Genomic DNA, 16,475 nt, shown 5'->3' on the forward strand with positions numbered 1-16,475 from the left:
AACATTTTCTTGTTCGATATTGTTATGTACATTGACATCTGGTTGCGCATTATTTGAAATTTCAATATTAACTTCATTAACATTATCATCTACGCTCGCCGTACTATTTTCATTTGTATGTGCTATCTCATAGTTTTGCTTATATGCATTTTGTTTCTCTATAAAATACACATCTCTGCTTACAATTAAGCGATTCGATTTGCGATCATACAATCTGTAGGCTTTTGCCGTATCTGAGTAACCTACCATGGTATACTCCTTACCTCTTGGTTTGAACTTACCACGTTGACATTTATCGAGTGCAACTGCATATGATCCAAATGCGCGTAAGTGTACTACTGTTGGCTTTCTACCAAACCATGCTTCGTATGGTGTCACAGTTCCCAATGATTTTGTTGGTGCACGATTTCTCAAATAAGCTGCCGTCGCCACTGCCTCTGCCCATAGTGACTCCCCAACATTTGCACTAAGCAACATGCATCTCGCCATCTCGATAAGCGTTCGGTTTAACCTCTCTGCTACGCCGTTTTGTTGTGGCGTATATGGTACTGTCAATTGCCGCAATATACCATTCGCTTTTAAAAACTCATCAAAACGTTTGTTTATAAATTCAGTCCCGTTATCGCTTCTTAGGACTTTCAATTTTTTACCTGTCTGGCATTCTACCATCGCCTTATATTCTTTGAACTTATCAAAGGCCTCACCTTTATGTTTAATAAAATATACTACGACGTATCGAGTTTTATCATCAGTAAATGTTAAAAAGTATTTTGCACCTCCAATTGATGCTACACTTATAGGGCCACATACATCGGTATGGACGACTCCTAGCACATCTGCTGCTGTATTTTCTGAACTGCTATACGGACGCTGACTGCATTTGCTAGACATGCACAAAGCACATTTGACATCTGCTGGTATGTTTACATTGAGTCCACGCACCATTTGTTTACTGCTTAGCTCTCTCAAACTTGTGAAGTTCAAGTGCCCGAAGCGCTCATGCCATTTTATTGCGTCATCAGATGATTTCCTCGCAAAATATAATTGATTTTTATTTGTTTCAAATAAATAAAGATCACTGACCTGTTTAGCACTTAAAATTTTTGCCCCGTGCTCATCCATGATTGTTGCATTGTTTTCCTTGAATTGTACTATGTAACCACCCTTAACTGCCTTTGACACGGACACAAAGTTGCATTGTAAATCTGCTACATATAAAACGTCGACAAGTGTGACATCAGACTCTTTTGTTTGTATTCGTACAACTCCTCTGCCTGTTGCTGTCATTTTATTTTGACCAGCTAACATAATCGTTTCGTTGCAAACTTCGAACTTATCGAACATGTTGCGTTGACAACACAAATGAGATGAAGCGCCGCTGTCGATACACCAAGCATCTGTATGCAAAATTCTGTCTGTAGCTGCCGCAAATAAACCGTTTTTCTTTGCGTTTTGTTGTGATGAATTTTCGCGTTCTTTTTCTTTGCACTGAGCAGCAAAGTGACCTTTTTTGCCGCAGCTGTAGCATTTGAAATTCGACCGTTTGTTTTTGTCATTGCTTTTGACTACTGCACTTGTTCTTTCGTATGTTTTTGTATTTGTAGACAACCTTTTTTGTGACTTTGCCATTTCTTGCGCTACGAATGCTTGCGCGTTACCTTCAACATATTCTGAATTGTATGCTTTACGCCGTTCGCCCTCTTCAATTAATTTTATTTTTACTGCATTGAGTTTAGGAAGCTCATCACGAGATTCTAAAGCTACCACTAAACTTTCGTAGGATTTTGGGAGACTTGCAAGTAGCATTATAACGAACAAATCGTCTTGGAAGCCTACGCCAATCCCTGCTAACTTTTCCGCAATTGAGATAAACTTGCAAATGTATTGCTGGACACACTCACCGTCTGCCATTCGCATTGAAAGTAATTGCTTGAACAAGGTGACTTTTCGCACCGGCCCTTTCGGTCTATGCACTTCTTCTAGACTTTTCCATGCTTCACTCGCTGTTTTGCTATTTTTTACATAGCCAATTTGCATGGGCGTAATACTTAAAATTATAGTTGCTTTTGCCTTGTCATTTTTTGCTTTCCACAAGAGCACATCACTTTCTTTGGCACCTTCATCTGGACATGGAGTCTCTCCGAACGTAACAGACCATAAATCCTGATGCACTAGCACACTTTGTATTTGCAGGCTCCATGATTCATAATTAGATTCGTCTAATTTTTCAATGTTGAACAACGAACTCATGGTGGCACAATTACTTCGCACTTCGTAACACACAATTACTTTGCAATTCGTAATACACAATTACTTTGCAATTCGTAATACACAATTACTTTGATTTGGTTGCCAGGAATTTGCACCTGGGCCCATAACCTGTTGGAAGTAAACTTAAACTTCTTGATCGTTACTTTTTGAATATAATATATATATGGTGTTTATTCAATGAAAGTCAAAATGCGAGTGAGGTACAGCAATAGAAAATTAGTGTTGTTTCAACAAAACCAAAAGCAGAGTTGCATGAATATGTGAATAGAGTTGCATTTTCAACAGCAACTCCGCTAAAACTTATTTTTTATAATTCACTTGCATTCGAAACTTTCATTGTTAATTGGAAAATAATAACAGTACTCCAGTCTTTAAAAGAGACGATAAGATTGATGTGCGTAACTATAGACCAATTTCAAAGCTGTCCTAATTAACTCCAAATTATTCGAAACTATTATTAAAGTAAAAATATACTTTGCTACGAAATGTCTAATTTTTTCGAACCAGCATTGTTTTGTAAAAGGTAGGCCCACTGTTTTCAACCTGGCTGTCTACAGTGAATACTGAATTGAATTATTTTCCTGGTGACTTGAAGTTGATTGCATTTACACTGATTTTTCGAATGCCTGTAACACAGAGTCATATACAATTATTTCGTGTAAACTGGGTTCTCCTGGCATTCACTCGGTTTTCCGTTATGGTTAAAATCTTAAGAATTGTCTTGTTATAATTGAGGGTGAATCTTCTGCCACTTTCATTGCTACTTCTGGGGTAATTGAGGGTAGTGTTCCGGTTCTCCTAGTATTTGTCTTATTTAGAAATGATATTAGCAGATGCTTTCATTTGCCATTTAAAAATGTTTGCCTCAATAAGAAACCCGAGGATGTGCTTAGGCTTCATGACCTTGATGACCTTAATGAACTCGGTTCTTGGTGTACATATTCATGTACCAATGGAAGGGTACAAAATATATGTATGTTCCTATATCCCTCTTATATCTTCCGCTTGTTATTAATTGGATTAAAGTCGCTTAAGTGCAGAAGGTACATAGATTCCATCGCTTTCTTTTGTGCTTAATTTAATTCAAGGGGACATTGATTGTGCATTTCTTTTGCAACACATTAACTGTCTTATTATGGCGAGGACTTAACGAAGCTTTACCTTTTTTATCTAAAGATATTCAAAACGAGTTTCTTTAATTCGCTAATATAATCGTATTCTTTTTAATCAAGTTGTATTTTAGTCTTAAATTTTTTTTTTTTTGTTATTCCATTATGAACATATTGGTTATATTAGCATTAAGTCAATAGCCAGAAAGAACCTTTGTTTTTTTTTATTGACAAACAAATTTAAATAAACAAAATGCATCACAGATTACTAATCTACAGCTCAGCGTTGTATTACAAAACTACTTTATCGACGGCATTTCAAAGCGAATTAATATATACTCATCATTGAATTCGCCTTGTGTTCATATCGCATATTGAATGAATAAATATAATTTAAATCTGCATATTAAAAGACAAATCTGTACAAGACAAACCCACTAGAGCAATACCAACATTCGCTGGCTTGAATGTTAACATTTAAATTAGAACGCAAAAACACAAGTAGAGTAAAAAAAAGAAAAGCATATCACTTTTACATTCAAAATACCAAATCGGAAAAAAAAGAAATCAGATACTCTAGTAACAGCACCTTGTATGCATTCGCCTTGGTATATTACAAATGCATATTTAAAGCAAGGCGAATAGAGTATCTCAGGTGGCGCTGTTAAAAACAGTTACTTTATTTTTCGCCATTTTGATGAGTCTGACGACAACTCAGTCCGCAATATAAAACAAACGAACAAAACAAACAAAAGTAGGAGAAAATGCATGTTTGTGAAAATTTAGTGAATGGCTTGGTAATATTGTGATTTAGGAGATTTAAACTATTCAAAGTAATGAAGAGGAAGTGCAATGAAAAGTGAAAGCACAAATTAATATAAAGCCTTTAAATGCAGTTTGTTTGCGTTTTTATGCGGAATGCGCGTATAATTTATGTGTTTGCTTGTTTCCTTTGCTTTCGCCTACTCTTCCTCTTCACAAACAAGTAATTCCCCTTCCTTTTGTTTGTTTATTCATGTACTCTTACGGCACAACGAATTCAGAAGGCGCAATCTATTTCTGTATCATCATTACTTTTCCTTTTTGGGAATTTATTCCCAATCACTGCATATATGAACATAGTTTTGGGTTGAACTGGTTGACTTGCAGTCACGCATAGACCGGTTCGGCCCATAGCGATACCAGATGTAGTTCATTACCTATGTGTTTTGAAATAGTACACCCTCAAGATTCCTGTTCCTATTTCGAGTTTTAAGTCACATATAAGTCGAGTATGACCATGATCGTCATGTTTACACATGATGTTAGCATCCCTGCAAGTGTACAAGCTCTCCCTTTTTGTGCTGAATTTTCTGGTCATGTTTTCGTATAGTTCGTTGTATAATATTCGTATTGACTTTGGCACTTCATTGACGAACTCCGAGGAAATCGTTTCCTTCGATGCCAACCTTTCTACTGCCTCCGTGCTCAGAAGAACCATTTTGGACGTGAAAGGAATGAGATTTGAATTCAGAAGTCAAAGAGAATACAACTGCATTTGACACTGAATATGGATTGCGGCGTCGGCGCGGTGTATATTCGAAAGACCTCGGAACTTCCAAGTCCTTTCGCCGGAGAATTGGAATAATATTTTTCAAGCAGAAGTTCTGAGGATAAGAGAAGCTTGCAGGATAATTAAAAACCATCCGCAACAACTATCGGAAGTATATGCATTTCTTCATATAGCCACGCAGCCATCTTAGCTTTAAAGTCACCTAAACCAATTCAAAAATCGAGTCTCGATAGCCAACTTGAAAGAATCCATTGTCAAATCAAGATGGTTGGACTAATAAAAAGTAGTGGTTCTACAAGTGGTGTATCAAAATTACATCTTTCGTACTAATTGGACCAGGCTTGTGTCGCTCAGACAACACCTACACTAACCAACCAGGGTTGCTCTTACCTGATTTTGGTATAAAAACAACCCGAGCTTCTCTTCATGAATGTGCCACATAACTGAACCTCATGAAAATGGGTCAAAGAAAGGAATTGCCTATTCTACTTTGTTTGCTGTAATCATATCCTTAGGAATGCACAATACACTATCGCTTTCAGCTTCGTGATCATTAGTATCGCTGTTGCGCCCTGAGAAGTGAACATTGACTAAGTCTTGTAACGATTCCTCACAATTGTCAGTCAAAACATCATACTTCTTATGGGTGCTGGCGAAGAACTTTACACTCTCTTCAAGTTTAGAATACGAGTTTTACTTAGCAGGTCTCATCCGCTTGTTATCTAGTAACATACTATAAAGATACCTATTAGTTTTCCTATGATTCCTTATAAGATATATATATATGTATATATTGTATATATATATATATATATAATAAATATATATAATGAATAAGAATAATAATAATGGATTTGGGACGATTGAACAATATAATGACTTACTCCCAATCATAATATAATAATGCAAAATAATATAATAATGCAAAAATCAAATACATTTATACCTATATTTCTCTAAATATTTCTCTTTTGTAACATTGCATTACAAATATTATAAAAACTTTTAAAATATAGTTGTACCCTTAACGTTCAGTAAAACAAATTCAACAGTTCCACTTGGGTTGAAAACTATGTCCAAAAGTAATCGAACCGTTAATATACTGCGTTACCGACACTCGCTAGTGATTTAGGGTTTCTCTCAAGGTAATAGTTTAAACACACGCACAAACAGCAATGGATAGAAAGTTAAAACGGGCTCTGAAAGTTCTATTTGTTATCTATTATATGGTACCAATTCCAAAAATACTATCAATCTGTTTGCTTGAGCCGAAAGAGGACAATATTTATTTATAATTTAGTACAAACAGCTGCTGGTATGAGGCTTCGTGAATTGATCTGCGATACTTATTAGACACACAAATAGACTTGAAAAAAAGCAAAAAAACAAGCACCCTACTCCTCAATATTTAAATAACTTCCCACTCTCTCTAACAACAACATCACAATCTAGAGAAAATATCTCCTTTATCATGAATGACAAATGGTAATCTAAACACCGTTGAATTTGAAAGTGTTTAAAGATTTAAACTAATATTTAATTATTGTGGTTTAGATATAAACTAGTTCTGCTTTGCTTCGATTGTCGCTTTTTTCCACTTACACATTCTAAAATGAAGGGAAATATTTTATACCGCATTATAATTCGTGCTTTCACAATTTAACACGCGCCACTCTATTTCCATTATTATTATTATTTTTTAATTATAAATCTTATATGATTTAATCTTCCAACCTCAATATTAAATTCATAAGCAATACACAAAATATTCACACACTTGACTTGCTCTTAATTACCAAAATCCCAAAAATAAAGTAGCTGTTTTCGAAAAGCGCCACCTTCTGTATTTTGTACACTGTGTCTACACACCAAGAATGATGAAATATCGCCCTATAACAGCCTTAAACCGGCTTGAAGACCCTATTGGATTTGAAGAATAATGAATATATATAATCACTGTTAATATACTGTACATTGGCGAGGCAGAGCGAGTATAATTGCAATTATTTGTGATTTTGGTCGGTTCAGTTTGAGGAATTTCGGAGAAAAATCCTCCATTTTCTTCACTATTATTCCATTAATATTTTATTTAGATCGCATTTATAAATTGTTCTTTAAAATATTGAGTATCAAAATTGAATATTTTATTTAAAATTCATTTAATTAATTTTTAATTGGTTAAGTCGCCCATAGCAACCCTGTAAGGCGGCTATAAGCGAAACGCAGATAACGAAACAGCCACAAAAGCGAGATGAAAGTGAATTGTCAATCAAATTTTCAATCGTCGCGACTCGCGAGGTGAGCAGCCGAATATTTAGTTTGCATTTTTTATAGTTGTAAATTTGCAAAAAGTGTGTGATTATAAACCTTCCAAAACTAAATTTTCAAACTTCTAATATCTAATTTATGTTAACAGGCTCCAATTGTATTAAACGCGCAAGGCTACTGTTCGTCGTGCGATCTACTTGCTCAGTAAATTGTTTGGAATGGAAAAGTGGTTGTGCTATGAAAGTGCCAGAGAATATGTGATTAAAAAATTACAGCTTAAACTTACAAATAGTGGCTGACAAAGTTTAAGTTAACAAAGAAAACGTCGAATGTATACGTGGTTTGTGTAAAATAGCAAGTATTAACAGTCATTTGTCCCTGTGTAGAAAAATCGAAACAAAGGCCATTTTTGCTAGTACGATTGCTCCTCCGCTTTGGGCGCATCTGTCGTATGCCTTACCTACCGATCTCGTTCTTTGTTTCGTGTAAATCTTCGTTTTATGGCCGACGCTTTTGGCCAAGTTTGGTAGTTTCCTAATTTTTAATACTGAATAAAACTGTAATATAAGCAAAAGTACATTAGTTTCTTAAATCTAGGATAAGCACATCCACACATTTTCTTTACGGCTTTGCCTACATCAGTCAAATGTTAGCAGATTTGTCATGTCTGTCTTCAGCATGCTAAGGCATCATCATTTAAAAACCGTCCAAATCACCGAGACATACCACGCACAAAAGTGCTCATTCATAGTAACAAAGTCGGCGTACACATTTTCATACGTCTAGTATTGGCGAATTGGTGTGTAAGAAATTGAAATGGCTACGACTACAAAAACGACAAAGGTAGAAAATGCATCGAAACACCCACAGCAAGTGCAATTAGCGGAGGCAGGTGGGGATGAAGATCAACAAACAAGCTATAATATAGTTAATGATGTTGTGGAGGAGTCGTCGACTAAAAATGGGTGCGTCACACCGACAGCGGTGAAAGAAGTAATTGACGGAGAGGAGCAACACACCCAAATAATAACAAACAATACTACACACTGTTCTGAAATAAGAATAGAAGAAGCAGAAGCAGAAGCAACACCGGCTCCACCTGCTGCCGCCACAGTGTCAGTAATGGTCATGAATGATGCACCAGAGACGCGTTTGTGTGGCAAAAAGCTACTGTTGTGCCGGCGGTTCAAGGATTGTGGTGGAATTTTGCGTAATTTCAATTCGCTGCCATTATTCGTTTACGCAACATCGCCGTCTTCGCATGCTGTTTCGGCTGATGGCGTGGGTGTGGCTAAGGAGGCAGTTGCAGCGGCGGATATTATGGGTCAAAAGGTAAGTGAACATAGGGATGTGTTGTCTATAATTACTACTTTTTTATAATGTTTCTAATTCTTATGCGAATATTTTTGGTATCTTCTTTGTATGCTGTAAGCTACGAACTTTCAATTACGCCAAAAATCTTTGTCACAACCTGTTTTGTCGTTTGAAATGGGCTTTGAAAATTAACTTCCGGTCTGATTGACAAATTTTCTCCGTTTTTATTGCAAAACCACTATAATAAGTTTTTAGTATCTAATTCGCCCCTGAACCATTCCACCCTGATTGTATCACGTTGCTGAGCAACTGCACTGCATTGCTGAATTGCTTCGTTGCGCGCTTGCCACATTAAATATTTTCCTCATTTACTTTGCTGCAGTTTAATGTACATTATTTTTGAAATAATATAAATATAAATTTATTCATGCTTTGTATATGCTCTGCTGTCTATAATTTCTATACATGAGTGCAACTGTTATTTTCTACAATTAATTTTTTTGTGCTGTTAGTTTTGTTTTTGCTTTTTATATATGCTCGTTGTTTCTTTTTCAAGCTACTTTGGCTGTTGATCGCTTTCTGTTTGGAGTTCACGCTTGGTTGATTGCCTCGGTCTGTTGTATAACAGGGCAGTGCGATCACCCGATGACAACGACAGCCAGTGCTGCCGGTACCGCACCAATACCACCCCTGTCACTTGGCCTCCAATATAAGCCATCGGCATAGTCGCTCCCGCTCTATTGCTGTTGTTTCATTGGTGGTTGGTTAAAGATTTCGATATTAACAATATTTAAATAAATATGTAATAATATACAGTATTGAGCAAAACTTAAACACCACTTTTGTAGTAAACGTAACCACCCGGATTTATGTCCGATCAAGGACTGTGACTTCAGCAGCATAAGTATGAGGAATGTTTATACTGTTACAACAACAACAAAAACCACGTTTGTACATATTTCTCGTTGTTAAATTATTCTTCATGTGTGTATAGTATATCGCACTTTCATTATTAATAAACAAAAACTTAATGAACTCACTACAGACATTCAATAAAATGCTTCGTAGCTTTGTTTGTTTGTTTGTTTAACAGTAATAGAAGCCCCTCCTGTGTAGGGCATATCACCGGTCGTCTTCGTCTAGCTCATCTTAAGGTAGGCCCAGGAAACATGCTGTTTCGACGGATTGGGTCCAGAGGGTATGTTTGGTATGTCGGGGTCGATTACACGTGTCTCGCGGGGAAGCTGGAGCTCTTCATCTGCAATAGATGGTGGTTGGACTCCGATTACGGCATTCACTGGACGGGAGCTTAAAAAGGTGGGACGGTCTCCCGGTGAATGTCGTTTATTGACTGTCTAAACACTGTCCGGTCCAGTAAATTTCTGTCAGTTTTGTCCTGGATTTCGTCGGCGTAGTTTAAGAGGTGTCTCCTGACGTGCCTGGGAGGCGGCTCAGGCTCAAGCAGGTGTCTACAGGGGTGAAACCTGCAGTAACATCCAAGCAGGAACAGCTTGCTGATCAGTTTGTTATGCTCCATTACAGGGAGCTTTTGTGCCTCGTTATGAAGGTGTTGAACAGGGGACATCAGGAGGCAAGCTGACGCTGTCCGAATGGCAGTATTTTGGCATGTCTGTGGCTTTATCCACTGCGTGTCACTAGTTCCAGGCCACCAGACAGGCGCAGCATAGTTCAGAACCGGCCGACCAATTGCCTTAAATGTCGATAGCAACAGTTCTTTGTCTTTGCCGGCAAGCGCTTTGAGGACCATGTTGCGATTTTGGACTTTAGTGGCAATTGCGGTTGTGTGCGCTGAGAAGGAGAGCAAACTGTCAAAGGTTACACCCAAAATTTTGGGGTTGTTTACCGTCGGAATTGTCCAGGTGGTAAAGAGGGTCGCCGTGGACTTAGTGGGGGAAAGTTGGAGACTCCTCGCAGTGAAAAAGCGAGAAAGGTCGGTGAGGTAGTTGTTCACTTTGGAACACAGGCCATCGATGCCATTGCCCGGCGCCATTATCGTACAGTCGTCAGCGTATGAGATCAGGGAGACTCCCTCTGGTGGTTGGGGGAGCTTCGAGATGTAGAAGTCGCCCTGTCTAGTGAACAGCAATGTTTCGTAGCCGAATGGATTTGTGCGTGACTCCCATTCGGGATTCGGAGAGAACGTAGTTTCGAATCTCCGTGAAACACCAAAATGAGGAAACACCAATAGCGGTCACCCCTTGGCAGACAATGACATTTTCCGAGTGTATTTCTGCCATGAAAAAGCTCCTTATAAGGAAAATCAATTGCCGTTCGGAGTCGGCTTAAAACTGTAGGCCCTTTCTTTTGTGAAACAGCATCAAGACGTACGCCACAAATAGGAGGAGGCGCTCGGCCAAACACCAAAAAAAGGGTATTTCAAAACAGTGTGTTTCAAAATTGTAGCAAAGTAGGGGAAATTGAGAGAGCGAGTGACATTTCATTTTAGGGGAAGCTGATAAATTTGAAGGCGCACAGCTGGTTACAATTTATGATCATTACAAAATTTAATTTAGCGTTGGAAAAGTAGATACAAAAGAATTTATACATATACGTAATACAAATACATAATATTTACTTGAAAACTAACCGACCAAACAGAATCTATTATGCGAAAATAATTTACTAAAGTGCATAAGTTTTGATCATTACTGTACAACGAATTTGGCGTGTTTATGAAATGGAACGAAAACTGTACGTACATACATATAAGCGTATGTTGAAGTAGTGAGTACATCACACCCAATTCCTCCAACAAAAGAGCAGCTGACGTTGCCATCGCCCGACGCACTGTCGAAAGCATTGCAAATTGCTCCCGAGAACATGTGTTGCTTCGGCATTGTGGCGCTGGTAATGCACTTGTTACCCGTCGCTATTAATTTGCTTATATAAATTTTTTGGTTTTATAAATATGCGCGCAGTTGCGTTTCTTGCATAAAGAGGAATCCACTCATGTATTTCTCATAATTGATGAGGGAGGGGTTCTACCCGAAATTACATATGACCACTTGTACATATGTATATACGTATATAGTATTGTATACGTATATAGTATGTATACGTGGGTATATATGTGTATACATTATGGCCTTTAAAATAATTTTTCCTGTAGGAAAATCCACTAATTTTGATTTGCCGCACCGTGTAGACCTCTTTTGATAAACATATTAATATGTGCTATATGAAATAAAACAAATACGAGTATTTACGGCAAAAAACGTTGCATTTGGTAGTTCAGGGTTCGATTCTTCAGAAAGACGGACAAAACCAAATTCTATTTTAATAAGTTTTTTTCTACTATGTACTAAGGAGTGCAATTTTTTTGTATTAAAGTTCGTTGTATCCTTTGTTCTAAATTTAACGCAACGGCCGAAAAATAAATTTCAAACAAAGAGCTGCAATTGACTTTTCTGTCTTTTGCCGCAACTTATCAAATGCTAAAAAAGCAATTGGTGATTATTGTTTCTCAAATCTGCGATTTAAATCGATTACCTAAACAATTTTGTATCGCATTTTGACCGCATATTTAGCCTGAATATTGAAGAATATTGAAAAGAAAGAGTGGATTCATAAGTCAATCATTCAAGGGCAAAGATGGCCCGTTTGATGAACTCGAAAATCGTGCGATATTGTGAATTGAAGTAGAAGGCGAATATATTTACTAATACCATAATGAACTGCTAAAACAACAACTACTAATAAAATAGGCGAGGTGTGAGGTTCATCACACTAGAGAGGGATAGTTTACTGCAACATCTCCCCAACGAGGTTACTATGTTTCCGATTAAATGGCATAGTAAAATGCTGAGCAAGTAATTCCTGCTGGTTAGTTTTCAACTAACGCGATCCAGGAACGAACACAACTACAACTACCGGTCCAGAACGGTCTCTTATCACCTTCCTAAAACTTTCGACCCCCGAATACCGCAAGTGGAGACTAATCACAACCAATTGCAGGTGAAGAACTTCAGGATATTGTAGCAGGTTAAACTCCTACCTATTCAGAATAGGCCCCAAAATACTCAACATATGTATGTCCGGCATGTGAAGTACCCCGCACGACACTCGTTTGCACCCTAATACCCCCCTCCATTATACCCACTTTGTCGAAACAGCATGTTTGCTGAGCCTACCGTTCGACAAGATAGACGATGACTAGCGGTGACTGCTCCGTATTGTATACCTGGTCTTCGCGACAGACGTCGCTAACAATATGTGAATATGTAAAGTATGTGCTCTAATCGGATCCGTCCTTGCCGAAGTTTTGAATATCCGAAATTGGCTAGTGTGCGCAAATTAATAAAAGAACTTTTCTCAATAGTCTCCTATTGAAATTTGATTGATATACTTTACTACTGCTGATGATTCGACCTGGTGATATTTTGTGCTGCTGGTAGTTTTAGATATTTTATTGTTATGGCTTTTGCTTGCTGCTCATCCACGTATTCCTTTGATGTACCCCGATTATGCGCTTTTGCCGTAACGCTCTAAAGCCACTGTCAAATTTGTTGTATTTTTTCACAAACAAATAGCTTCACCTGTAGTTATATGTACCCACATACACATACATACCTATGCAGGTGTAGTAGCCACAGCTCAGCGAGTATTTATTATGTATGCTTGCGCGCTATGCTTCACTTACGCTTTTGCACCGTTGCTGGGCTGTACCGATGTACGTTGGTACATGACTGCATGTGCTTGTGTGCGAAAGCGATTTTTATTGTCGACTCTGCCACTTAACGCTTCGTCGCATGTTGCAGCAGTGGGTGCGTTTTGGGTTGAATTATTGTATACAACTAATACCTGCTGCGGTTGGAGCGATGCGCTTTGGTGCGCAGCTAAATACTAAAATGTTTGAATAGTTGCAGCCAAAGCAGCAGCAGCAGCAGCACCAGCAGCAATTCACTGAATTGTGACAAGCGCGCATATGTAGGCTTTCAGCTACAGGCTATAGACTTTATTATCAATGTGTGCACCAGCTAACAACAGCTATCCACTACCACATTTCCGACGAGCGGATCGCACAATTAAACGTTACAAATAATCAGCAAATTTGGCATCTGGCTACCAGTAGCGGCAAATCGTTGTTATCAATATAACTGATTTTTCTAAACAAGTTTGTGCTTTTATTTTTAGCCTCGACCAATGAAATCATTGAATACAGACCTTTTTCGTTGTTGCATTTACAATTAGCTACAATGGCTGCAAACGAAAAATCATTGTCGGCCAAAATTGAGAATTGAGGTTGCATGCTTTGTTGCCGGTTTCCTGTGGTGTGATGTGGTGAGTGGTAAATAGTGGCGAAGTTGAAGTTGTGTTGGCGTTGCTTGTGTTGCTTATTTTGGGCTTGCCTGTATACTATCGGTTCGAGGAGATAGCTAGCGCCGTTGTCGTCATTGCTGCCTTTGTTACCATTGCTTTGTTTACTCAGTGGAATCTAAAAGCGAAAATCGTTTATTTATCTTGATAACAACAGTTGCCTAAAGATTGGAGACAACTTGGCACACTGTAAGTTGCAGTTGTTATTAATGTTTTTGTCTAAATAAGTTACTTATGTAATTTTCTCTATTCTCGGAAGTGTATTTTTCCTGTATATTTGTTCTCCTTTCTCTATTGGCGCTCGATTTTCAATTTCAGTAATTTTTTTAAATATTTTTTTATGACTTTTCTCAATAAACACACCTTGCACCCACCACAATCGCTTACGCACACAAAGCGGGCTTGGCGTTTGTCCCACGCGACTTCTTTCCTTCGCTCGTCAATTGTCTCTCACAGATATTCGATTGAATTAACTGCTGGAAGTATGCACTTACATACACACATACATGCATACTTAGATATATGCTCATGAAATTCGACGAATCGTTGCGCCAACATTCAACTGCATATTTCCACATTATGTCTTACCATATGCGTACAGACAATTTATATGCACCTCACGCTGTTTGGTTGACAAATCTTCCAAAAAAAGAGGTTGAAAAGAATTTACAACAAACAAATTCAGTTGTTCAGACAAATAGATACACCTGTGTTCGAAATAATATTGTAGTAGTGCGATGAATTGCCAAGTTTTAACAAATTGTTTTTAATACTTTTATAAAAGGTTACATTGATTTAAATACAGGGTGGCTGATGAATTTTGCTACATTAAGAAACTCAAATAACTTTTTTTTTAGTGTATGGAATTCATTTATTTTTTTTCAAGTTGAAGGTCATTAAATTTTATTAAATGTAGCTTAACTAGTTTTAAAAATAATTGAATTTAAATGCCCCCCATGCTCGTTGACACAAGTGCGGCTCTTAGTAAAAAGTTGTTCATTGCTGCTTTGAGAGTTGCGACAGGAATAGCCGCAATTGTTGCCCGAATGGATTGTTTTAGTTCATCCAAATTTGTTGGCTTTGTTTTATAAACTTCTTGTTTACATAAACCCCACAAGAAAAGGTCAGGTGCAGTAAGGTCAGGCGACCTGGGGGGCCAACGAAATTCGGAGTTTCTTGAAATCAGTTTATTGGGAAATTTTCGTCGCAACTCTGTCATAACAGTCTGGGCTATGTGAGACGTTGCCCCATCTTGTTGAAACCACACAGAGTTGAAAGGAATTCTCTTTCGGCGTAGTTCTGGATAGAAAAATTCTTTCAGCATTTTCAAATAACGGTCTCCAGTAACCGTAACGGTGTGACCATTTTCTTCAAAAAAATAAGGCCCGACAATACAGCGTGAAGAAACCGCACACCACACTGTCACGCGAAGAGGATGCAATTCCGTCTCGTGGAGTATCTGTGGGTTAGAAGTACTCCATATTCGACAATTTTGTTTGTTCACATTGCCGTTTAAATCGAAATGGGCCTCATCAGACATGAAAAGGCAGTTTAACATGTTTTGGTCTTCTTCCACCATTTGCAGGATCTTCTGGCAAAATTCCAAGCGAATCGGCAAGTCTGCTGCATTAAGTTTGTTAACCATTTGAATTTTGTAGGGAAATAAGTCTAAATCTTTGTGCATTATTGTTTGCAAAGACTGTCGGCTGACACCAAGTTGAGCAGATAAGCTTCTTTTTGAAACCCTTGGATTGCTTTGTATAGCTGCAGCTACAGCAGCGATCGTTTCCTCCGTCCGAACTGGTGGGTTTCGATGATAAGGCCTTCTTGCGACTGTTCCTTGCTCAGCAAAATTATTCACCAGTCTCATTATGGTCCATCTGCTCGGGGGATCGCCGCCAAACATCCGTCTGTACTCTCTCTGCACCAAAACTACGGACTCCAGTGCGTGATAGCGGCGGACTATCCAAATTCTTGTTTGCGTGTCCCAGTTATCCATTTTAATAAATTTTAAAGATCAATCTGCAAATTAAAACAAAAATGGAACAGATAACTTAAAAAGAAAAAAAGTTATTCAATTTTTTTTTTGGTGGCGGCTTTCATCAGCCACCCTGTATTTACATAGGTACAATAAGAACATATGAAAAAAATGATTAACACCTAAAAAAAAAAAGGAATCTCGACTCAGCGCCAAAACAAGAATGATCCTTACGTTAGGCGGACTGCGCTTCTCGAGTCGGTCAGGCAAACGTTATATTTTTATATTTGTTATTATTATTCAGTCTAGAGCATCATAAAGAGTTTTAGAGGCTGAGTTAATAAATGTTTTGACCAGAACTCGAGTCGTTCCCATGTCAACTGGTTCTGCGTTATCAGAACGACCGGATTTAAATACAAGGTATGTTACCCCTAAACATTTAGGGCGTATGCTTATGCTGTTAAAACAAGAAAAATCAGAACGCCAGTTGCACGCCAACCAAAATTATACTCCAGAGCATAATTTTATTGCCAGAAATAAGCGATGGACGCATATACTCGTAGAAGTTCGTTTGTGTTTTAAATATTCACAAGCTGAGAAATATACTAGGGTTAACTTTAAACCTGCAGAGGAACATATCTCTCTC

The 16,475-nt window shown here is 37.9% G+C and overlaps 1 protein-coding gene across 4 annotated transcripts in view; it reads left to right on the forward strand.

Moving 5' to 3' along the window:
• The first annotated feature begins 7,156 nt into the window (after positions 1 to 7,156).
• The window catches only part of LOC128871959 (uncharacterized), a 36,872-nt gene continuing 27,553 nt past the window's right edge, over positions 7,157 to 16,475 (forward strand). Inside the window, exons 1-3 of one of the 4 annotated variants that reach the window (XM_054114165.1) lie at positions 7,157 to 7,230; positions 7,349 to 8,532; positions 9,071 to 9,187. In XM_054114165.1, coding sequence (XP_053970140.1) covers positions 8,017 to 8,532; positions 9,071 to 9,118 — 564 coding nt within the window. In that variant the 5' untranslated portion in view covers positions 7,157 to 7,230; positions 7,349 to 8,016 and the 3' untranslated portion in view covers positions 9,119 to 9,187. Of the gene's footprint in view, positions 8,533 to 9,070; positions 9,188 to 16,475 lie in introns of those variants that run through there. The other 3 variants (XM_054114166.1, XM_054114164.1, XM_054114167.1) reach the window with 3 other exon arrangements.

Source organism: Anastrepha ludens, chromosome 2 (genome assembly GCF_028408465.1).
Source record: "Anastrepha ludens isolate Willacy chromosome 2, idAnaLude1.1, whole genome shotgun sequence".
Lineage (NCBI taxonomy): Eukaryota > Metazoa > Arthropoda > Insecta > Diptera > Tephritidae > Anastrepha > Anastrepha ludens.